This window comes from Alligator mississippiensis, chromosome 2, assembly GCF_030867095.1.
Source record: "Alligator mississippiensis isolate rAllMis1 chromosome 2, rAllMis1, whole genome shotgun sequence".
NCBI classification, from domain to species: Eukaryota; Metazoa; Chordata; order Crocodylia; family Alligatoridae; genus Alligator; species Alligator mississippiensis.
In genome coordinates this window covers 218,679,717-218,704,109 of record NC_081825.1, presented here as the reverse complement: position 1 = coordinate 218,704,109, position 24,393 = coordinate 218,679,717, and the positions used below count along the sequence as shown (strand labels likewise).

General features: G+C 44.7%; 1 protein-coding gene across 2 annotated transcripts in view; it reads right to left on the bottom strand.

The window, feature by feature from the left end:
* Positions 1-894: 894 nt before the first annotated feature.
* TRIM44 (tripartite motif containing 44) overlaps positions 895-24,393 on the bottom strand; it is a 108,572-nt gene continuing 85,073 nt past the window's right edge. For both annotated transcript variants that reach the window (XR_009460090.1, XM_059722762.1), the window contains 2 exons: positions 15,548-15,675; positions 895-8,409 (listed from right to left, as the gene is read on the bottom strand). Coding sequence is in view for 1 of the 2 variants with exons in the window: in XM_059722762.1 (XP_059578745.1) it covers positions 15,585-15,675 (91 nt within the window). In the remaining variant the exon portion in view is untranslated. The remainder of the gene's footprint in view (positions 8,410-15,547; positions 15,676-24,393) is intronic.

The following is a 24,393-nucleotide window of genomic DNA, read 5'->3' as shown; positions in this document are numbered from 1 at the left end:
GGGGGTTCGACTTTTCTTTGCATTGCTTTCTTTTGCCTAAAGATTTTATTAGAGACATCTGAAAAATTGCCAGCTGTATTTCCCCCTCTTATTCAGCTTCATATGCCTTAAAGAGATTTGACGTGGTCATAGGGAAAGCATCATTTCCTCTTGTTGTCATAAACCAAGTCAATGGGTGGGGAGAACACTTGGGGACATCAGTACAGTCCTGAGTTTTGCAGGACTAAAAATTAAATAATCCTGGCTTTGAGACAAGGGTAGGAATGCTGGGTCAAAACTGGAACTCCTTCTTACTAGAGTAAAAGCTGTTGATTTTCATGAAGTAACCATGGCTTTACCTGGGCAGGAATGAGATCAGTAGCTAGGTCTCACTCTGACTTATATAAGATTTTGTTACTTTGATGTATAACATGGTCATTAGCTTTCATTTTAGTAAAACAGATTTTTAAGATGCATCAATCTGAATCTGTTACAACTGCCTATAGGTGGAAATGGAACTATTAGAGATGCATACATCTGCAATAACAAAAGGCCAACGAGAGGACTGCTGTCATTTAAACCACCATTTTAGTGTCGTTTAAACCACACTAAAAGCTTGTTATGGATTTGACTGACTTGAAGTACCACTTCCTCCATTTTACTTTGTCCAGTAGTTAAGGCTGACCATTGGATTGCTTCAATTGCTGTCTCTGTTTATAGTTCTACTTACTTATAAAATCCTCAAGCAATACCATTCCTTCTGCAGATCCTTCTGTTCTCTTTAATATCATGGGAACCAGAAGCCTGCTAGCCTGCTTTGGAAGATATGCAACTTCAAATCACATGCACGTAAGGAGCATGTTCACAGACAGCAAAATGCTGATTCAAGACGCACAGCCCAGGAAGCGCAAAAAACAAGGTTTGCAGTTTTTATTAACAATTGCTTATGTTACAAAGATTATCTTAGACTAAAAAGAAGGCTACATTAAGAGCTACAGTTCATGCTCATGTCTATGACACCTCTTGGGAGCTAATTTGCTTTTTATATTAAAATAAATGTGCCTTTTTCCAGAAACAAAATCAAACCAATGTAACACCTTCTGCCTTTCCATTCTGGAAATGTAGATTCTTTCCTATTTCCAAATCCTATTTTTTAAAATCTTTATAACAAAAAAAAAAATACAATACAGATGTTATTCTTTAAAGAAGTTTTGGTGTAGATACATGAAGTCCAACAATGCCATTGAATGGACAAATTCTCAAAAGTATTTTGGTGTCTTAAAATGTTTAAAGCTTCTAGAGGTTTTTGAAAATCCCATTAGAAGCGTACTTGTATTGTTAGGCTTAAATGCTTTTGAAAATCTGGCCCTTAAGCAACATGTATACAGTACTCATGCAGGAGGGTGGCGGAGTGGGGAGAGAGGGAATCAAGGGTGACACACGGGGGGTCAAAATCCTGAAGTCCATACCCAGCTCTTAAACAATCCTGCCTCAGGTAAACTCCCTTTGATAACTTCTGCTTGAGAAAGGACTGAGCAGAGCGGTCTCAATCCTACAATTGGATCTAGCAGTATGGCTTCTTGTTCTGTCCACACAGAACCGGCCACAGGACAGGCATTACAGTTATCAATATTCATAGTCAGTAGATTTGCTGACCAATAACCACTTACACAATTTTAGCTAGACTATGTTTTCAAATAAACACATGCTCCCAGTCTAAATTAACCTCACACTACAGTTAAACAAAAGCTGTACAAGCTAATTTAAGAGTTTTAAACACTCAATGGTATGAAAAAGTAAGCTTCATTCTGTGGAGCCTGATGGGGGTGGGGTGGGGGGGAAGGCTTACATGGGGGGTGGGGAATCAAATCAAAACTACTTACATAGGAAAGCATTATTCATTTTGAAAGTGGTTTAAAGCAAGCCACCTCACATGGTTACCACAATTTAACAGACAGGGCAACTGAGGCAGAGAACCATGGAATGACATTTTCAAGGCCATAGACATCAAGCATCAAAGTTGGAATGACAACATGGAAGTTCCCGACTCCCAGACACGTATTCAGATCATGCTGCATAACAAATAAATTGATCTGACACAGGAAGAATTTGCAAAGGGAGGGAAAAAGCCATACCATGGTTTCCTTTTGAAGCTGCAGACTGTATTAGTTTTTAATGACCCCACATGCTGTTGCATATGAGAGCTTTCCCCCTTTGCTTATGTGCTGAGGGTTGGGAGCGGAACAAGAACAATTATTAATCAGTGATAGTTTTCAAACAAAGCACTGAAGCAGCTGATTATTTTTTGACTTCCACGGGACTTAAGCGTGTGCTTAGCCTTAAGTGCATGCCATGCTTAAGTGTGTTGCTGAAGTCGGGGCTTAAATTAAGTTGGATTGTGTGATCCTGGCTGTAGCAACAAATGCTCTGTGCAGGAAATCCCACCTCTTAACCTTAAATTAGAGCTGTGCAGCAAGACACTGAGAGAGATCCTGCTGTTTGTAATTTCCGCTGGCTCAGAAGAGTGTTTTCTTCCCGCTCCAGGCCTGGCTTGCCACATCCCATCACCATTTCTGACAGGCTGCCAATGCAAAAGGTCCTGGACTAGCGAACTAGTCTCTCAGCTACAATTAATTTGTGACACTTGCAATTAGGCCTGGATTCAATGCCTTGCTTCACCCAGAAATGAATAATGATGACACTGTACTGTGGTTTTGCTATGACGAGGTCTGATTTGTGGCCTTCAGAAAGATGAACTGGAGTTTAAGGCAAGATCTTTTTTTGGAGCTGAAGCTCACTGAGGAAGAGGTGCTTGCCCAAAAGCGATGTTAACTTTGCTGTAGAGAAAGGGACTCTGCAACCTCTTTTGGAGCAGCAACTGAATTAGCTTGTTCCAAAGGAAGGCTGCCACTTCAGACCTGGCTGCTGCTCCCTCCCACTACTGAATTGCCGCTGCTGTGCTTCTGACCTAGCTGCCACTCCCTTTGCTGTAGCCACTGATTCCCCCATCTGCCCATATCCCAGCCTCACGGCCTGGCTGCAATCGCTCTGCAGGCCAAATCTAGCCCACAGGCTGTGGGCTGCCAACCTTTGCTCTAGAGAACAAGCTAGAATCTTGAATGGTTTTGTTGCAGGTACTGAAGTAAAGGTATTTATAAGAGTGCCTTTTAGCTTCATGCATTTTAGCTTATGGGGTAAAAACAGGAGCAAGACTTTCCTTGGTGGGGGGGGGGAGGGGGGGGAGCAGAATACCTGTACCCTTATTCAAGGCTGCAATGTCACAAAAAGGTGAATAAGATGCAACTATCTAATGATGTAGAGCAGTGGTGCTCAACCTACAGCCCCTAGACTGGATCCAGCTCCCAAAGCCATGTCATCAGCATGCAGGGCTCCTCACAGGTAAACACTTGGAAACAGCGGAGCACCATTAATACCTATACCTCTGGGAGCCAAATTTCCGGCCTGGGGGGAGCCCTACAGGCTGCATGACCTAGTCCTGCAGGTTGGATTGCATCAGCATGCAGGGTTGCTTCAATGGCTGGATCCAGCCGGCAGGACTGAGCTGGCATGCAGGGTCACTCTGTGGTTGGATCTGGCATGCAGGGTTGTTTAATGACAAGGTTTGGCAAACAGGATCAGGCCAGTGCACAGGTTGTGCCATGGCCAGATCTGACACAGGGATTGAGCAGGTGCATGGTATTAGAACAGTGCATGGGGGGACTTTGCAGCTGGATCTGTTACAGACTGACCTTACGTGCAGTCTTCCCTGCAGAACAGCCCTGCATCACTCATCTGGCCCGTGGGACTGATAGGTTGAGCACCAGTGATGCATAGTATCATTTGATTGGTTAGAATTTCTTTACCTGAACAATGCCTGTCTTGCCAGTGAGTCCACATATTTAATATTTGGATTCTTTTGGCCCAGATGATATATCGTTTCTTTTAACACTACATAAGACCTTGACTAATACACTTTCCAAGACTGACTCCACCTCCCATCTGCCTCCCATGATGCCAGCCTCCACTAGTTACATTTTTAAACAAGCATCTTGGTAGTTTCTCCCAAGCTGCTCCACAAAGCCACTTCATTGTTCTCCTTCAAATCCCTCCTTAAAAATCTCCTTTGCGATGGTGCCTACCAAAAGCTTGAGAGCAGTTATTCTGCTGCAGAGTTGCAGAGATCACTGCTTATCATGCTGACCAAACTTGCGTGCTCCCCAAGACTTTCTGTTTGTCTTTCTGTTCTCTGTTTGTACACTCCCTGGCACAACTAGGGACTACAACTGTCCATGACTAGGGCTCCTAGGTGCTCTGTTAATGCATATAACTAATAAAATATAATAAGGACAAATGGAGGTTTCTAATGATTCAGATATACTATCAGAGTTATGGGAGGGATCAGTGAAGAATTCCAGTCTTGGGCAGTGGTTGGAGAACAAAACCTGAAACGAGGGCTTCTAGGATGTATTTTTTGCTGTGGACCTTGGCTTAAGTCACTTTTATGCTCTGCACTTCAGTTTCCCTTCCCTCCTGTCAAATAAGGATAGCAGCAATCAGTCCTCTCTCAGGGAACGTGTACAGCTTAACGTTCTGAAGAACGCTGACTTGTCCAGCTCAGCAGTACTAAGCCTGAGGCATTTCTTTAAGAAAAGAGAATTTGAAGAGAAAAACAAGGAGAAAAATCAACAGCATTTCAGCCACTTTCCTCCATCTATGTATACCAATGCCTTTGTAAGCATAGGTTTTCTCTACTGCTGCTGCTATTACCCACTGGGGCACACTAGCATTTTAATGAGTCATGTTAAAAGGCAACTATTTCTTGTTTGGTTAGCAACAAGTCACCTTAATTCAGCCCCAGCTTCATTACAGAAGCTGTTACCTGTTTCCCTGATATAGGCTTATTCAGTATTTCTGCAAGCAATGCAGCTCATGTCAAATCAAAATATAATTCAGTCCAAATCTGAATAATACATCAGCACTTAAACAGCACAGACTAAGAACAAAATGGGAACAATGCAATTCTCATGCTCAAGGACTAACGTGGAACTGTGTAGTTTATGGGAAGCTGCTGTAGCATTCATGGAACATATCATAGGATTTAAACTGATAAAATGAATAAAACAGAAACCCAGGGCCTTTCTGTACAAACCATTGCTCTATATTTAATGCTCTTCCTGCTTCCAGTTTTATCAGGTGTCCTAGACAGTATGAGGCTGTAAAAAAGATCGGAAACCCTTCCTTAAAAAAAAAAAAAAATTGGTGCTCCTTTCTGCCAGGGTTACTGCGTTCCATATAAAGGGGTTCTGATTTATCATTTTTCTTTTTTAATTTTTAGTAGTAAAAATGTGTTTCAATCAGCGATTAAAAAGCTGTTTTTCTGGAAATCTGTCAGAATGCCGTCTAGTAAAACCCTGCACTGCTGCGAGAAAATTCCGAAGGGAAGCTATTATTTAAAAATAACACCAAAATGTCAAACCCCACACAACTGCTGAGATTTGTGACAAAGCCCTGATCTCTCTTCACAGGGGTAGACTTGGTTATTTAAAGATTCAGGGCCAAGTTTCTTCCCTTGCTCACGTGATGGCTTCTATTGAGGTTGTTACTTGTGTGTATATATAGCTATGAATAACCCATCTGTTTCCCAAACCTTGCTACATAATGTCAAGTTATTCTAGAAACTGAAATTATATTGCACCTTAGGAAGTCACTAATCTCCATATCAACCACTGAATTTGGGAGGGATCAATGACAGAGGGAAGTAGCTGCTCAGTCTAGCTCACTTGTAGTGTAAACAGGACCATTCCTTTGACTTCAGGTCTAGCTTACATTAGTCACAAATTTGGCCCAATCCTCCCATCATAATTAATGTAGATCAAGGAAAAAAAGGAAAAGGAGGATTCTTTTCCAAAGTCAGAAGTAAAAACTAACTGGCATAAACTAAGTGTCTGTTGGCCATGGGGTATTTGTAAAAAATCTATGTGTGCATGTTGGAGAAGGTCTAGTTAACTAGTGCATGCATAATATGATCACTCCAAACTCGAAACTATAAATTCTTTATACTTCTTGCACACCAGCAGTAGAGCATTAGCACAACCGCTCGTCTGAAGGGTTGGGTGGGAGACAAGATGTTTCCTAAATCTTTTTGAATGTGGCAAGGTAAGTCAATCAGATTTTGTGTTGTCCAGTTGGAGTGGTGAATGCATGAGCTGTGTAGGATGAAGAGGCTCATATGTTTACAGCACCTTGCCAAATGGGGCACTGTTAGTAGGTATTCTTCTTTTACAATCACAGCCAGGTCCTGAGAATAGTCTGTTTACTGTGTTCACAAGTCTCTTTGGGATGGCAGTTTTGTCATTTCCAGGAAATGTAGCTTTGGTGGAAGGACATGCTCACATGGAGGAAAGGGCAATCATTCAAATAGGCAGGCATATGCACAGCTGTGAATATCTGGACACAGACTTTGAACTGAGGCCAGCACATGATTTAGAAACACCAAGACAAATGTTCTGAGTAGGGCTACTGCATTCAGGACTGGCTGGAGTTATGTTTTTTAAGAACAAGTGAGCTTCTATCTTAATTATCAGCAGACCTCCTGCAGGTCAGAAATGCATGGATCACTGGAGTCAGGACTGTGGCTGGCACAAGAGGGTATAATATTTTGTCACTCACTGACAGTATCAGACACTTTTTATAGTTGGGCCTTTTTAGGCATCCAAGCAGCCAGGGGGATCTACAGACTGTGTTTGTGCAAGGAAAGCCTGGGTTAAAGACCCTCTCCAGGGTGGAATATTAAAGAAACCAACGTGGTCCTAGTGTATGAATGGTCTACAACCTCACACATAAGATAAGACAGATGCATATACGTGTTTGTGAAAACCTTGCTAAGCCCTTTTCATTCATACAGTACCCTGCATTTCCAAATCATTTTGTGGACACTGATGAATCAATCCTCATGCTGAGGTAGGGAAGCACCACCACTCCCATGTCACCAGTGAGGCCACTGATGCACAGCTCAATTAGAATCGTAGAAAACTAGGGTTGGAAGGGACCTCAGGAGGTCATCTAGTCCAACCTCCTGCTCAAAGTAGAACCATCCCCAACTAGATCATCCCAGCCAAGGCTTTGTCTAGCCAGGTCTTAAAAACCTCCAAGGATGGAGATCCCACAGCCTCATTAGGTAACTTTTTCTAGTGCTTTACTACCTTCCTCCTGAGAGAGATTTTCATAATATCTAACCTACTGCTTCCCTTGGTTCAACGTGAGACCATTGCTCCTTGCTCTGTCATATGCCACCACTGAGAACAGTCTAGCTTCATCTCTTGTGAAGCCCTTTTACTGTGTAGGGAATTTTAACCAGAATTTTCTAGCACCGCTGAGGGGCGCAGCAGAGGGTAGAGAAGGGCTGACAGGGCACTATGATAGCAAATGCTCAGGGTCTGTGATTTGTTTCAAGTAGAAAACCTGGAGTTGACCTCTTTGGGAGAGCTAGTCATGGCAGCTCTCTGCTCTGGATGATGAGAACCAATATGATGATTCATTCCCACTCTTTTCTCCACCATCCTATATATCTATATCAGAACTGGCTTGCTCTTTGGGAACCTGAAGCAGACCTGTTTTTGGAGTAGGCAAGAGAGTGATGCTGAGATTAACCACCTTATTTTGGTCTCATTTGTCCTCCCTCCACCATTGTACTGTCTTCCCTTGAGAGGCTGGAACAGAGTACTAGCCTGACATTACAGCAGAAGGAGAAACTAAGCAATGATTTGCTAGAGGTTGTAGGGGGAGTCAGTTTTAGAGATGGGATTCCTGGCTCCCCAGACTCTGTTAATATGGCATTACTAACTAGGCATGATCCTCATTCATGATGCACGTTCCCCATCCCTCTCTTACAAAATGGGCTGAGAAACCTTTGGCCTGTGCCAAGTTACTATATAGCAATTCATGTTGCATTTTTCAGAATACACTAAATTAAATTGTTAACTATACCTCTCATATCCTTCTTCTTGAAAGACCATTTCCACCTCATATCATTTATTAATCTCAGCTGCACTGAATTATTAAACTGAAGTCTTCAATAACTCCCATCACTAAAAATACCAATGTGGCTTTTAGGCTCATATTTCTACGTTTTATTGTAATACATTCTTCATTTTAATTACTGGCTCTACATTTTCAAAGGCCAGTGCCTTATCTTTGCAAGATATTTGTCAACCTAAAAAAGGCTGATGAGTGAATAAGTCATTAGGTAAGACAAGCAGTGCATTCCCAAAGGAGGGGTTTGAGAAGAGTCACATTATTATCTAGGAGAACCAAAGATACCGCAGAGTTAAGGGAGGAAATGTCAGAGGCTGCTTCTGCTGCACATGCTTCACTCAAGATGCTTCTCCCGTCTTCTTGTCACCAGATGGAGTTTGAGTGGAGAGGATCCTTCTGTGAAGTGAAAAGAGATTTTATATAAGCAAGGGAACAATAGGGATATGGTCAATTTTCTAAAAGGGGGAAGTATGTGATTTAGGATAATGACTAAAGCTCCTCAACTGGAATTTTTACATTTAGAAATCAAATTCATTTCCAACTAAAATATTTTTCTTTCTATAAAGTAGGGTGTAAAGATGATGAAAGTTGCTGAATTGACATTCCAAGACCAAACAACTTAAGCAGTGTTTCTAGCAGAGGGCAACCTACTAATAGGGAGAAAAGCCCACGACTGTTACCAGGTAAGGGAGTTACTCTTCTGCCTCACGCAGTAGAAGTCTGATCCTGAAAGTCCCAAGTGTAATCTCTGGTAATGACCTTACACCTAACTTCTCATTAGTGGTGAGACCAAGCCCTGCTGTTAAGTGACCCTCTCCTGGATGACAGAGTTCAGTCTTTATGGCCCGCTCTGCTGAAACAACAGTGGGGTGTCCAGTGCCATAGCAATGAGTTTGGCTCCCAGAGTAAAGTCCACAGCAGCAGCCTGCCCTGCACACAGATCCTGCATGTAGTGGCAGGAGGCACCCTTCCCCCATCCCTGCACCCCCATCCAATGAGCTGCTCACAGCTCCATCCCACACCCCGCCCTGGCTGGCCAGCACCTCTTGGAGCCCCTTAATTTCGGTGCCTGGGGCAGTCACCCTGCTTGGCCCCCCTTGCTACAGCACTGAAAGTGTCCATATAGTAAAATGAGGGTACCATTACAGAAGGAGCATCAATACTAAGGGTAATTTTAAAAGTATGGGTGACAACAGTAGTAATATCTCAGTGGCATGTGCTTCAAAACTGGCCAGTTATTCATCAACAGGGATCCTGGTTTTCTCTGATAAAAAAAAAAAAAACTGCAAATCCTCTGATAAAAAGTCTCTGATAAAAAATCCCAAATCTGTGATTAAAAAGAAACGCCACTATTGTATAGGTATCAATTGAATGCAATGTTTTATTGATACATTTACAATTTATTTTAAAGCAATTTGGAAGCCTACCAGTGACTCAATCACTATAATAAAATAAATTCTAAATACCTACAAATTTTGGTATTTGATCTTGGGTTTTTTATCATGGAAAATCAGAGCTTCTCCTGTTCCCTTAGCTCACACAACACAAGTGTAGGCCCCTCACTCCCAAGCCACAACCCCTGGCCCTGCCGGTGCCCCCACTCCTCCTCCCCACATCCCCTGACCCTGCTGGTGCCCCTCACTCCTCCACACCACCCCTCACAGCCCTGCTGGAGGGGGCCCCCAGCTGCCAGGGCTACAGGGCCAGGGACTTGAGTTCACAGCCCCCTGCAGCAGGGCCTGAGCCCCAGCTACCACCTGTGGGAGGCAACAGCTGCTGCACAGAGTGCAGCCTGGCTCCCTGCACCACCATGGGCAGCATGGCTGGAGCTGAGCCTATGCAGGGGGAGGCTGCAGGCTTGCGTGGGGAGAGCTGTCTTTTCACTGCTGTGGACACTCCTGAGAGGGGCCAGGAGAGACCTGTGCTCCACAAATCTCTGAGCAGAGCAGGAGCAGGTGCAGGCTGCCCGCTCAGGCTCCCCGCTCTGCTGCCCTCCCCCTGGGGCCTCTGCAGCCTGGCAGGTGGGACCTGGCGTGGCAGGGCAGAGTGGAGCTGGGCGGGGAAGCTCCTTGCTGCTGCCAGCCCTGTGCTGCCCTGCTGACACGCTCCCTGCCTGCCCCGCAGCAGAGGGGCACAACCCTGTGCTGCTGCCCCCACTGCTGGTAGGCAGGCAGGGGACTCCTCGCCAGGGCGAACAAGGGCAAAGAGCTTCCCTGCCCAGTCTCGCTCTGCCCTGCTGCACCCGGTCCCACCTGCTGGGCTGCAGAGGCCCCAGGGGGAGGGCAACAGGGTAGGGAGCTTGAGCCCACAGCGGGCAGCCTGCACCTGCCCCCACCCTATGTACTCTCGTCTGGGAGTGCACACAGTGGCAGGAACCGCCTCCCCCCGAGTCGAGCTGCCCATGGCCCTGTCCTGCTTCCCACCAAGGCCCTGTGGCCGTACATTCTGGCCCTGGGCTGCAAGCCCCACGCACAGCCCAGCTGGGCAGCAGTCCCACTCTGTCTCAGCCCCAGCCTTGCCCAACTCCTTCCCTATGAGGGCCTCAATCCCGCCTCTCTCCCAGCCAGACTTACCACCAGGAGCTGCTCTCCAGGCATGCACATGGCATCCCCCTGCCTGACTACCTTCTTCCTACCCCTTGTAGGCTGGAACTCTGCCAGCCTGCAGAGAGCTCTTTGCAAAGTGCAAGATCTGTGTGTTTCTCCGTTAAAATTAAAAATCCACATTCTTCTCGGGTAAAAGGGGGAATCTGTGTTTTTCCATGGGAAACTGAAAACCTGGATCCCTGTTCATCAGCTATTCTGTAGTAAATGCCTGTGTGCTATCTCCTGTCCCACTGCAAATGTGAGGTAATTTACCCCTCTCTGAAAATGGGTGAGCTGCCTTGCATTTACCAGGGCACAAGAATGTGCACACTGGCAGTTATTCATAGTAACTTGTTTGTTTGTCTGACACTAAGTGTGGTTCCCCCATTTCTGTCTCCCTCTGAGAATCCCTACAGTTACTGTCGCTTAAATTCACTTCAGTCTGCTCAGAGGAAGAGTCATTCTTTTTCTGTCTAGTTTTTTTTTTCCTTGCTTGGGCATTTTCAATTTCAGCGCTGGTAGAAAAAAAAATGCTGGGACCAACAATGACTTAGGCAAACACAGATTAAGTAGAAAAAGCAGCGAAGACTCTTGGGATCGCATTGGCTTTTTTCTTACATAAATAATGTATTGCATTATGGCTCTTATTCCAATCCCAACCTTCTTTAATAAGGGGAGTCAAATACAAGCTGTGCTGCACACAGCCAACATCTGAGAATTGAAAACACTTAATGTATGTGGATGTACCAGTAGCTCAATGAAAAATAGATTTCCATAGCCTCCACCTTCAAAAGGATGCTCTTGAGAAGACTTACATAAAAAGCTCTTTAATTTTTTAGGTTAATTTAGTGATGGCTGAAAATGTAGGAGTGATAGCTCTGGAGACAGAGGGGTCAGAAACCTGGCGTATTTTCACCAGGGTAACTTATGCTTACACTGGCTGAAATCGATGTAGCTCTACATTGATATAGCTTGCTAGAATATGGCAGTTACCCTGGGAAAAGTGACACTAACATTAGTCTTGTGTCCATTTCTATCCCAGAGTAACTTGGCTAAATGGGAACAAGTACCTATTAGCTCCCCTGTCACTGAGTGGTGAGACACTGTAATAGTAACTGAATAGTGTGGCAGCTACCCGCAAAGGCCTGATTGTTTGTCTGCTCCAAACACCACTGTAACTTGCATTCATATATAAAAGCAATACAGGCAACCCTCGCCATTTGTGGGGGATATGTTCTTGTGATTCCTGAGAATGGTGAAATCCGCGAATAAGGCACTGTGTTCATGAACGCTATCTGCATTCATGAACGCAGTGCCCTGGCGGCTGGAGGGGTACAGCTGCTCTGGTGATGGTGGGAGCCCACTGGCAGTGGCGGGAGCCCAGGAGCAGCAAGCACGGAGCTCCCAAGGAGCTCCTGTAAGTGTATTTAAAATGCGGGTTCAGCATTCATGAATATTTGAAACTGTGAATGCCAAACCTGCAAATAATGAGGGTTTCCTGTACAAGTTTAATTGCTGCTGCCCTACTTTGTGTCCAGGACCTGAATTACTTTAATGGTCTACAGAGCAGATACAGCACAGAGAGGGGCAATGCAAGCCAGCTTGCTCCACATTGCCCCCTATCCTCCACATTGCCTCAAGCTTGACCAAAAGTCACTTCCCACAAGACACTAAGCTTGATGTAAGCACACCCCAGCTTACTAAATCCTTTGTTTCTCTGCTGTAATAAGCATGTCAATGGAGATCTTCCTCAGAGAGCCCCTACAAATACTACTTCTTTAAATTCACCTCATTTTATCTTGTGTTGGCTAGCTAGTTCACATACCTGTGCCCTTAGGTACAGGGGCTGCAGTGCTAAAGGATGACACACAGTCCTCTCTGTCTTCCATAACAATCCCAATCTATCTAGACTAAATGGAGGGAGAAAAAGTGATCACACATTGGCTGTGATCTCTGGTTCTCCCTCTATTTGGAGACGGGCAGGAAAGGAAAGCTAGTAGAGTATGAGAGCTCATATAAGCAAAACCCCCATGAAGTGTAAAAGGTGCCCTGAAGCATTTCCTAGAATTAAATGGCATTATTGCTTTAAATCCATGTTGTGTGCTTGAAGAAAGACGACACAATTAGGACCAAGCACCTACCAGATGCATGTGTTTTTATACTGGGTTTTCCCCTCTGATTCCTGGGGTAGTAATGATTCTGCATAGCCTTAGTGCAACCTTGGGTTTGTTTCTCACCATGAAATGGCTCGATAGAAATCAAAATATTGCGTGCATATGAACAAGAATGATACCTGCTATCACACAAGCTAAGAGGAAATTTTCAAGGGCCATCAATTCATACTTTGAGGTATCTCGTGGGGCTCAGAGAAATTTTCCTTCTCCACACCCTTAGAACATTACTGAAGGAGGAAATCTTCATTTTTCTCAATTACAGGTAGCATGTCAGTTTTGATAGCATTAATTAATATTATTTTGGATTAATAGTCATGGTAGTGATGGGGTTACATCTTTTCCCAAAGCATCTGGCACTGCTTGTTGCTGGGAAATAGGGCTAGATCAGGGGCGGGCAATTATTTCGGGCAGAGGGCCACTTCATGAGTTTTGGTGAGCTGTCGAGGGTCGCATGGGTAGCCCCACCCCTTCAGTTGCCCCACCCCCTGGTCGCCATCTTGGGACCAGATGTCCCACCCCCTGACCTTTGCCACCGGAAATCCCTCCCCTTGTGCAACTTACCAGGTAGCAAGGGGTTGTGACCCTCCAACATCCTGCCCCAGTAGTGGGGTTTCAGGGGCATCAGACCTCCCCCAGAACTTCCCCCTACCTGTGCCAGCTGGTCCCAAAAGGAGGAGGCTCAGCCGCTGCTTCTGCTGGCCAGTGCTGACCCAGTCGGGCTCCTCCTGTCCCCAGCAGCACGTGGGAAACTGGCTTCAGCTGCATGTTGCTCTGGATGGGCTGGGCCCAGCCGGGTCTGCACAGCCAGCAGAAGCGGCGGCAGAGCTGTGTGCTGCTCGGGACTGACTGGCACAGGTAGGGGGAAAATGCAGCCGAGCCCCTGCCGCTCTGGCTGGGATCATCCTGTCCCGAGCGGCACATGGTTCTGCCGCCACCTCTCCTCCCTGGTGCTGACTGGGCTGGAGCTGTGGCCCAGCTGCTGCTTCCCCTCCCCCATGCCAGCCCAGCCTGACCCTGCATGGCCCGAGCGGCACGGCACGGCATGGGGAAAGCCTGCCCAGCAGCTGCTTTCCTGGGCTTATCTGCAGGTCAGGGCCCTTTCCAGTCCCGTGCAGCAAAGCAGAACCCAGCCCAGATGCTGTTTCCCCTCGCTGGCGCCACAGGTTCTGGCCCAGCCCCCCTGCCCCTCTCAAGCTGCAAACGTGGCCTGAGCCGGGGTGGGGCGAGGCAAGGCCAGCTGGGCTGAGGTCAGGGTTGGCTGCCTCACAACCAGAACCCAAGGAAACAGCCTGAGGTGCTGCAGCTGGTGCTGCCGGAGGCTTTTAGAGAGGCAGCCGCCATTACGTGGGTTTTGAAGGGGTTCTGCAAGCTGGAGGGAAGTGCTTGGCAGGCCGGATCCAGCCCACAGGCCCTATTTTTCCCACCCCTGGCCTAGATGGACATTTAGTTTGATCCAGTTGGTCAATTCTTTCCTTGCATTACTTGCCAACTCGCTACCCAGGAGAAACCCCTCCTTCCATCCTACGCCAATGGAGAGGAGAGGGAGGGTCCCTTTGCAGTTTCAAAAATGGCTCTGTTACTGAGGAGCAGTTGCTGTTAAATGAAATATAATGTTCCTTGAACCGCAGCCAGCTGAAGCAGCACAGACCCTGCCTGAGCACAAGGACTATCCTTCAATTATACTTGAATAAATTCAGTGCTCCACATTTTGCCCCTGCTCAGAAAGGAGCTTAGTGGGAAAGTCAAAACAGATCTCCGCCAAAGGGGAAAAATAATAAAGCAAGCCCCATAAATTAAGGCAAATAAGTGTATCCTAGGAACAAGAAAGCTCATGCAGACAAGGGGTCATGCCATGCATAGAAAGCAAATCCCCACTGCTGGTGCCCCCTCATGCCATTCCAAGCAAAGCTCTGTGTGAAGTGCTTGTGAGCAAGCTGGAAATGGAGAGGCCCGGAAAAATAATTAAGAAATAAACTCTACTATTTGGTGGCATCTGTCCCACAGGGAACAAAGTGTCTTTTGTGAAACCCTCCTACCAGAAGCCGCATGCAGTTTGAACTGCATCCACTGGTTTTAAACCTAAAGCAAAATCTTGTTCTCTCTCTTTGCTTTTAGTACAGAACACCAGGGTGAAATAGAAATTTAAGAACCTAGGACTACTCAACCAGGACTGGGCAGCACTTTTCCCAGGACATGAATCAAATGTATTAGTATCTAATCTAAAAAGATCTATTAGTGTTACCAAGAGATGAATAGTACTGCAGAATATAAAAATGGGTAAGGAGCTCAAACAGGGTGAATAGATGATCCTCAGATTTACATACTGAAATCATTGCTTGTTTGTTATATCTGGCTCAGGAGTTTTCCTGCCTGGCACATCTTATCTAAAATTGAGATTTGTAAAGGTCCTAATGGTGTTAAGAACCCAACATTTCTTTGAAATTCAATGGGATTTGGGAACCTAAGTAATGTAGCTCCTTTGAAGATCACAACCTAAAAACCTTCAGATGTACTTACCTTCCTTTGAAGCTCTGATAAAGCAATACAGTCCAATCACAGGACTTCCTGCTTCATTGCTTCAGCGTGTGGTTACAGAAGCAGTGCCAGAACCAAAAGTAAATGAGCTTATGCATCTCTTCAGACAAGAGGTTCCTATCCCTAGTCTATCAGTTTTCACTGGGAATGGAGAGATACTGGAGGACTGAAGTTCTTTCCATCTTTTCCTATGTTGTAAAGTTAAGCAGGTACTTGCTGAGAAAATGAAAAAAAAAATACCTGTGGAGTCTGCTGCAGCCAAGACCATATCAAGTTCTCAGCAGGGCCCATTGGAAGAAGATGACAGGTCATCATCGTCATATCGCCTGTTCCCTCGGGAAGGAGAAGCAGGAGGGAAAGGGCCGGCTCTGTAAGCAAAGCAGAAGAGACATGGGAAAGGACTCGAAGACCAATTAACTAGCACACCTATGGAGAACTGACTCCCTGTGTGACAGATGAGCTCATTGTGGGCACTGGTTGCTACTTCACCTGCAAAGGTTGCTGGTGTACAAACAGTGCAATACCCAGCTGTACTTGTGGAGCTTGATTCTTCTTAGATTGTCCCCAGTGTCAAACTGGGGTAACACCACTGAAATCAAAAGAGGATATGTTGGCATAAAACATGAGAGGTCAGAGTTGGGGCTTGTGAGCTGCGCGTGCTTGGGAATTTGTCCTAGGAAGGAGGTAGCATTGTGTAGTGAAATGCCATAATGTCAATAACTCTGGGGAAAAATAATCATACAACATGGGAGAACAAATCTGAGCTCAGCTCCTTTTCTTTTAAAAGAAAAATGAACAGGAGCTTTACAGAGAATCATCTCCATTTTGCCTGCCATTGTGCAACTGGGTTGCATGGTTCATGCCACTATTTTGAGCTATATAGCCTGAAGGTCCTTTTAGGTTAGTCGGGGAGAGAAAACTATTAAAAACATTTTTCTTAACACCCTCCTCTTGTGTTGTCAATTCTCAAAGATTTTTTTTGCCATGTAACAAGGCCAGAGGAAGTCTCACAAGGACATACATTCCAGCCCCGTAACAAATTACAGCCCAGCCTGGGAAAGACACCCTTCTGATTGACTGCCTACTCCTCTAACCTACTTCCTAGGGCAGAACATCCAATCAGGACTGCTGCCGCAAGCAGGTAGAAGCCTTTCCCACACTCAGGAGCAGCTGATACCCTTCCTCCCCCCTTGATAATGGTAGAGGGAGGGAGAGATAAGGAGGGGGATTTAAAAAGAAAGAAAGAACAAAACCCAAGCAGCTCAGAGGGGCCCTGTCATCCCTCTTCCCTCCATTGTGAACAACAGAGGAAAAGCTGGGTAGGGGGTAGAACTCACACACGTGGAGGCTGGGGACAGAATGAGGGCTGAACACGTATAGGAACTGGAAGGCAAAACTAACACAGGAGCAGAACTGATACAAGGGCAAAACTAATCACAGAGAAGAGGCAGACATGGGGACGAAAGCTCTTAACATTCATACACTTAATATATTGGGGTAACACCCATCCTGTCCCTAGGCAGCAGGAGCTCCATCAGATCAACAACCAACAATCAGTGTACACTTATCTTTGAAAACAATCTTGTGATTTTGAGATCAATCTTAATTTGGGGTGATGATAAAGCTTCATTTGGAAAGATGTGGGGTGGTAGGGGGCGTTCATAGAAAAGTAGGGTTGGAAGGGATCTCAGGAGGTCATCCAGTCCAACTCCCTGATCAAAGCAGGACCAGCCCCAACTAGATCATCCCAGCCAAGGCTTTGTCTAGCTGGGTCTTAAAAACATCTAAGGACAGAAATTCCACCACCTCTCTTTATAACCTGTTTTATTACCCTTCTAGTGAGAAAATTCTTCCTAATATCTAACCTAAACTTCTCTTGCTGCAACTTGAGATCATTGCTCCTTGTTGTAATCTGCCTCCTCTGTGAACAGTCTAGCTCCATCCACTTTCAAACTCCCTTTCAGATAGTAGAAGGCTGCTATTAAATCCCTTCTCAGTCTTCTCTTCTCTAGACTAAATAAGCCCAGTTCCCTCAGTTTTTCCTCATAAGTCATGTCTCCCAGTCCCTTCACCATTTTTGTTTCCCTCCACTGGATTCTCTCCAATTTGTCCACATCCTTTCTGTACTGGGGACCCCAAAACTGAACACAGTACTCCACTGGCCACATCAGTACTGAATAGAGCAGAATAATCACTTCCCTTGACCTACTGGCAATGTACCTACTAATGTAGCCCAGTATACCATTAGCCTTCTTGGCAACAAGGGCACAGTGCTGGCTCATATTCAGCTTATTGTCCACTGTAACATCCAGGTCCTTTTCTGAAGAGCTGCTGCCCAGCCAGTCAGCCCCCAGCCAGTCCTGGTTCATGGAACTGCTCCATCCTAAATGCAGGACTCTGCACTTGTCCTTGTTGAACCTCATGAGATTTCTTTTGGCCCAATCCTTCAATTTGCTAGGTCACTGAATCCTAGCCCTACACTCTAGCATATCTACTACTCTCCACAGCTTGGTGTCATCTGCAAACTTGCTGAGGGCGCACTTTATGCCATCTTCCAGGTAACTGATGAAGACACTGGATGAAGACATTGAACAAAACCAGCCCCACGACCAACCCCTGGGGCACTCCATTTGATACCAGCTGCCAGTGAGGCATTGAGCATTGATTATTACTCTTGGAGCCTGATATTCCAGACAGTTTTAGCACTGGCATTGGCAACACTGCATTTCCCAAAATGGACTCTCCCTAGTTAAGTAACTATTCTTTCCTTCTCATTCACACCTTTCTCCGGGCAAGAATACAAGAGAAAATCTCCTTGCCAGCAGTTTTTCTCCATGGAAAACTTTAATAATAATAATAATAATGATAATAATAATAATGATAATAATAATGCAGTGGACTGCAAATCACTAAAATATTAGGGTTTGGGGAGCAAAAAAAATTTAAAAGACAAATATACAAACACTTAAACATGCTGCCAAAACAGCAATCTCTGAAGGAAAATGGTGCATAATAACATAATTTCTCCCCAGTAGCTGTAGGTCACTGAGTGACCTTGAGTTACATTCACACCTCTATAGTGTTTCCATGGCCGCACTGGGAGAGGAATTAAATTCTCTCTCTGCAGTGCCAAAAAAAGTCAGCTTAAATACTAGAAGGCCCCCAATTAAAGTCAGATAACTGGCAGGTGTCCTGGTATGATTAATGGGTTCACATATCTTGATAGCCAAGCCAGGGCATGCACTGTGCAATGCTTCAGAATTTACAACCTGACCAGCCTGTCTGCTTTGTGAGATGTCCCTTTCCCGGTCACTTCTCACAGGTACAGGTAAAATGGAAGCCCAATTTTTCTGCCAAGGGTCTCAATGCAGCAATAACTTAGACTGTCTCACATAAATATCCTTAGGAACAGTACATTACCACAGCGCACCATTCATACTATCTGAATAGCACACTGTAATTTACTATTACTCTTATAAACTGACATGAAAAGAACCACCTGGCCTCGATGGTAGTGAGGACAGTATATGGAGCTGACTTCGGACAATGGTCAGAAAGAGAAATGTCAACACAGTGGGAGGGAAAGATACTGTATTTTTCTAGGAAATCAATTACATAAAATGTGAGAAGTATATATGCACACAATGATTCTGGCTAACTCTATTAATCTCTAAACAGAGGTGCCAACCAGCTTTGCACTTCATAAGACACCTGCTCACAAGGCAACCTGCTGAACTCTGCACCCAGCTGTGACCTGCTGTCAATGCATGCGTACATCTCCATTCTTAGTACAGTGCATGCAAGGAAACGGAGATGGGAACTCATAGAATCAGCATCTCACACAAGGCAGGCAGCAGAGAATATATTCCCAGTTAATTAGTGAAGAGACCATGGACTGAAGTGATTTAAATAGGATTGATCCTTTCTTGAGCAGGTTGATGAGGTGATCTCTTCCCAGCCCTATTTTCCTGTGATTCACCTATATTCTTTCTTGCCCACGACAGAAGTCTGGCTGCAACAGGAAAGCAACTGGCATTCTTGAAATAAATTCCTCAGTTTCATCAAATTTTCTAATCAATTTAATCCTTTTTGGTGCTGCTTATGCAGCCTCGAGGACCAAAGCCAAGTTTATCCATTAGGGTAAGCAGAAGCACTTTGCTAACAGGCCCTAACCTAGAAACGTAGTAAATCTTTTTCTAAGGATTAGAGGTCAGTGTCCAATACGCTTCTAGTCCTTAGCCTCTCCTGAGATGGCCACACAGTGTCATCTGCAGTGGTGATGCAGTCTGCTACCTGGTTCACTGGGAACTGACTAATGCTGCAAAACTATTTCACACAGGTTCAGCAAACAAGCCCATGAATCTCTGCATATGAGTGAGTGCCAACCTGGACTGTCAATGTCCTTCAGAAAGAATATAGCAGGTATTCTCAGCCCGCTAACCTCACTCCAGACCACTATATACAACCTCAGATGAAGACACTTCTGGTGTTCAAGTTCCGTCCATACTCCCTCTGGGGTACCCAGCTGCCAAGTACATATAAAGCTCATTTGTCTCACCTGATATACTGAATTCCTGAAAGAGAACACCCCTCTTCGTTAAGGGGCAGCTGAACCAAGTCCCACAGATACATCCTGATTTTCCAAAATGGTGGAAAATAATTAAATACTCAACTGCAGCTGAACAACATCTGTTATGCAAGAGAAATAAGGTAATCATAATACCTTTGCAATGTTACTAGGCTTTGCAGCAGAGGATCTCAAAGCTTTGTAATAAAGCCTCAGCAGCACTAGGAGAATGTTAAGAATCATTCGTCCTTTACAAGGAAGGGCACAAAGAGGTTCCCTGAATAGTCTGTCACAGAATAGGTCACTGGCAGAATTTGGAAAAGAGTTTAGCAGGCCAGACTTCCAGGCTGCAGGTCTGACAATTAGTCCACCCTTCCTCATTGTAGCCAGAAAGCTTACAGAAGTTTAAAACCCAAGAGACTTCTCAGCCCACTCTAACTGAGCATCTGCTGCTTTGCTATGCTATGCTACATTAACATTTTGGATGAGCAAGCGAATGTTATGTGGAATACATTGTGCATATAAAAATCTCTATTGTATGTATGTTTCTTTACACGGAGGCATGAAGACTGGTATCTCTGTACACATACAATATGCTACTGCCTTCAACAAAATGCCTTATGTTCAAGATATTTTCTATATTTGCTCTGTGTATGGACATAAAGAATGACAATTGTTTTTCCATATGCCATTCTCTACTGTTGTAGAAACAGGTGTGTACAATGCAAAGTAAACCCCTGGTCAGAAAATATGCTGTCTTTCAAAATCATACTGTGCAGAACTATATCAGGGTCCTTCAGCCTCCTGGGCACAAGGGAGGGTGGGGGTACAAAGTATTACCTGCTGCAGCTGGGCTTCCTGAATGATAAATGGTGACTGCTGCTGTGTGGTATAGGCTCCGGCTGGGGAATGGGCTCTCTATATACCAGCCACAGTAGCCCGGCTCACCCCCACTTTAGACACATTTCTGATGCAGCATTTCACTCATCATCTGCACACATGTGGGGCCCTACTCCTGTTTTTGTGTTGATACTACTGCTTGCTTTGGGTTTTTCACCTTGAGAGTTTGTTTCTTTTTTTATTGTTGGTCACATTTTCAAGTGGTTGGTGTACTGCTGTGTGCACCCTGGCTCTACACAAAGATACGGTATGTATGAACACGTGTAAACAATAAGTATTAAACACAGCAACCCCGTAAAAAGAGGGGAAATCTATCCTAAATGAATGCTTGGGGCCTGTCTTTTGCTTTTGTGCCAACGGTAGCAAAATAGCTCACTAATTCAGTGAAGAATCTCAAGAAGTCATCTCCATTTTGTGACGCATGCTGAAAGCCTCCCCAGTGTATTCATCTTCTACACAGTCTATTTTGCAGCCTATCCATCATTCAAAAGAGCTGTAAAAAAACCCAACTCCTACTTTACGCAGGATATCAATAGAGTGATGGCAACTACAGAGGTGCAGCCATAGGAAACAGCTATAACAAATGGAAGGGGGCGGGGGAAGAGAGAGAGTCTGAAATGGAAGGGCAGAACCCTACTGAAAAGAGCTGGATGGAGTTGGGGAGGAAGAAAAAGGAAAATCTCAGTCATTTATATGGAACCTTTCTTAAGAAATAGTAGTAATTCTAGACCACATTATGTATTCAGTTAAAGGCAGCTCAGATAAATCCTCCGTCCTATCTCTAGTCTAGTTACAAGTCTTAAGCACAAGCCATTTTTCTTGGAATCCTCTGAACTCTTAATTGATGGGCCAGACTCCCTTCCCCCCAAGGGAAGTAATGGAAAACAGCTCACAGCCTAAACCTTCATCTGTTAGCAGAAGCACAAGAGAACGAGGAGGTAACTCATGGTCTCATAGGGCCTCCTTCTTGGAGAGTGTCCTATTTAACGGTGTGCCAAATAATTCTACCTTAACTATTCCATCTACCCTCCGAGAAGTTCTGGCTGACAGTGAAGCTAAGCTCTTCAGTTCCATCAGTTGACTCCCGTCCTAGTGCAAGTGTATTTGTAACCGGAGAAAAAAGGATTGAGCAAGCTCCTTCTCACTTCAATCTTTTATTTCCTAGCTAGCAGCGTATTCGGCCCCTGGAGGAAGGGTATGGTTTGTGTCACAATATCATGACCCTACATGGAGGCAAGCTCTGATTATCAATACTATACATGGGTGACATCTACTTTAGGAACTTGTTCGGTGTCTTGGCTATGTGGTATTGCTGCATACACTTTATTTTCTAGCTCTGGGCTACAGCCAGATCTATGACCCTTTTTCAGATAATGTTTGGCACGCTAGGAACATGGGAGGTAACAGGTAGTAATGATAAGGCAGGGAAATCTTAACAGAGCAGAAAACGCTTTTATAGAAGGGAGAAAAACAAGTCTGGTCAGCCTATAATAATAATAATTATAAAAAGCTTCCTAATGATGCTTATCACCGTCCAATTTCAGTTTGTATTTAAAATAATTAGGGACACTTTCAGTATGATCCTGATGGAGGCAGCAAAAACACAGATGTCTGAAAGCTGATAGAAAACCTTTTGTGCAGTGGCTCTCAAAACCGTTTTACACATTATACACAAGTGGGAAAGCATTTGGAATGATAACACGTGTGCTAGTCATCGCTGTAACACTGGGAAGTGCCTCTTCAGCAAGAAACCAAGATAAGATCAGGCTTTTCAGCTGACAGAATTGTTATTAGTCTTTGTTTCCCCATTTGCCCTAGACTTGATGTCCACAATGAAGGAGGAGGACAGTGTCAGGCATAATTTTAAAAGGAAGCTGCCTGCTCTTTTCTGCACTCTTCCATAATTGTGTGTTCAATAAACATCAAATCTAACGTTTCTTTTCACTGGGGAGGTCACTGGGGAGATAAATGTTTATGCTGATCTTGGGTACTGTGCATTTTTTTTCCTGTAACTATGCACAATACCCACACACATTCCCTGGAAACAAATGGTCAGCTAGAACGAAAGTGAAAAGCAGAAATGGGAGTTTTCTACCCAGTGCTTTCTCCATCAACTTGTGTTTGTTAGAGTAGCACTGAAGGGCTCACTATGTTGGCTCTGTACCAACACACAAGAAAGTGTTCCTACCCAAAGACTTTCCAATCTAAATGGACAAGACCAAAGCCACGTGGGAGGGAAGGAAACAGAGATGGGTGAAGTGACTTGCTCAGGACAAGTGACAGAGTTGGGAACAGAACTCCAGTTTCCTGCCTTCTGGACTAGCGTCCTAACTACCAGACAATACAGCCTCTCCTAATTATTACAGCTGCTTTTTTCCTTTACCTGCTAGATATTCTGTAGCACAACCCTACAAAAAAAAAAAAAAAAGGCCTGGCCTGCTGGAGAATCGGTCTCTGAACAGATGACAATTTGGTTTTGTTAAAATTCATTTGCCCCTGACGGGCAAAGCATTGCACAGCCAACCAGCAGAGATGATGAGCATCTAATCAGATTCACCTTCATCTGACCAAACCTGCACATTTTATTTCATTGCCTTTTCCCTCCTGCTAATTTGGACAAGTGTCAGCTCAGTATAAAAGCACAAATAAACAAAATGCTGCAGCAAGAGAATAAGATAAAATAAGGGGCAAAAACCACACTGAAATCCCTGGGAGCATTAGTTGTAGCATCAGTGCTCATTATTAAGGGTTTGGGGGGAAAACGAGATGTACGCATAACTATTCTTTCCAGAGCGTCTGCTCAAATAAGACCTTGAAATGTCAGATGAGAATACTCTGTGTTCTTGGTGTATAAATATATCTCATTTCTCTTTCTCCCTCCAGCCCTTTAAAAAGTGTAGGACCAAACACAATTTCCTTTCCAGTTTTGATTCATTCTTGAGAACAGAAATTAGAAGCAGAAAGCAAGGGAGACCTTGGGATAATTTTAATTGCCTGAAGTTTTCCCTTGGAAATCAGGAGAAGTGATGCAAGATGTGTGACAGACAGCTGGCTGGTGAGGTCTACCTCGTAAGCTGCAGCAATGCAAACCTGGAATGCGGCAATGATCACCCGTGCATGCACAACGTTACTGTCTTCCCACAGAAAGACACTGCCAGAGATTCTTAACAGAAGAGCAAATTGATGCGATGAGTCTATGAGAAATGCTGGGTTCGTGACTTGGGGAATAAAGCCCCAATTCATTCACTGAACAGGTACAGCAGCAGCAGCACTTTAGCTTCCCAGGCTAGTGAGTTTGTCTTGCTCCAGAGGGAACCTCTATGGCCCAACACTTCCATTCCATCCTTCACCTCTCTACTGAGACTGCCAGCATGGTTGCTATTTATAATGTGTAATTTGGTTTCTTTCCTGGCAGGAACCAAAGCAAGACCAGACATTTTACAAATGTCACCAGAAAGATGAGTCACCATTGATCTTAAAGCTTTCCACTTAAAGGGGGATGCAGACTGGGAGTTGAACTGTCTTTGTGCTTTAGGCCAAGGATGCTCAACCTCTGGCTCATGGGCCAAATCTAGCCCGTAGAGTTGTGACATCCTACCCACAGGGTCCCCAGGAGCCA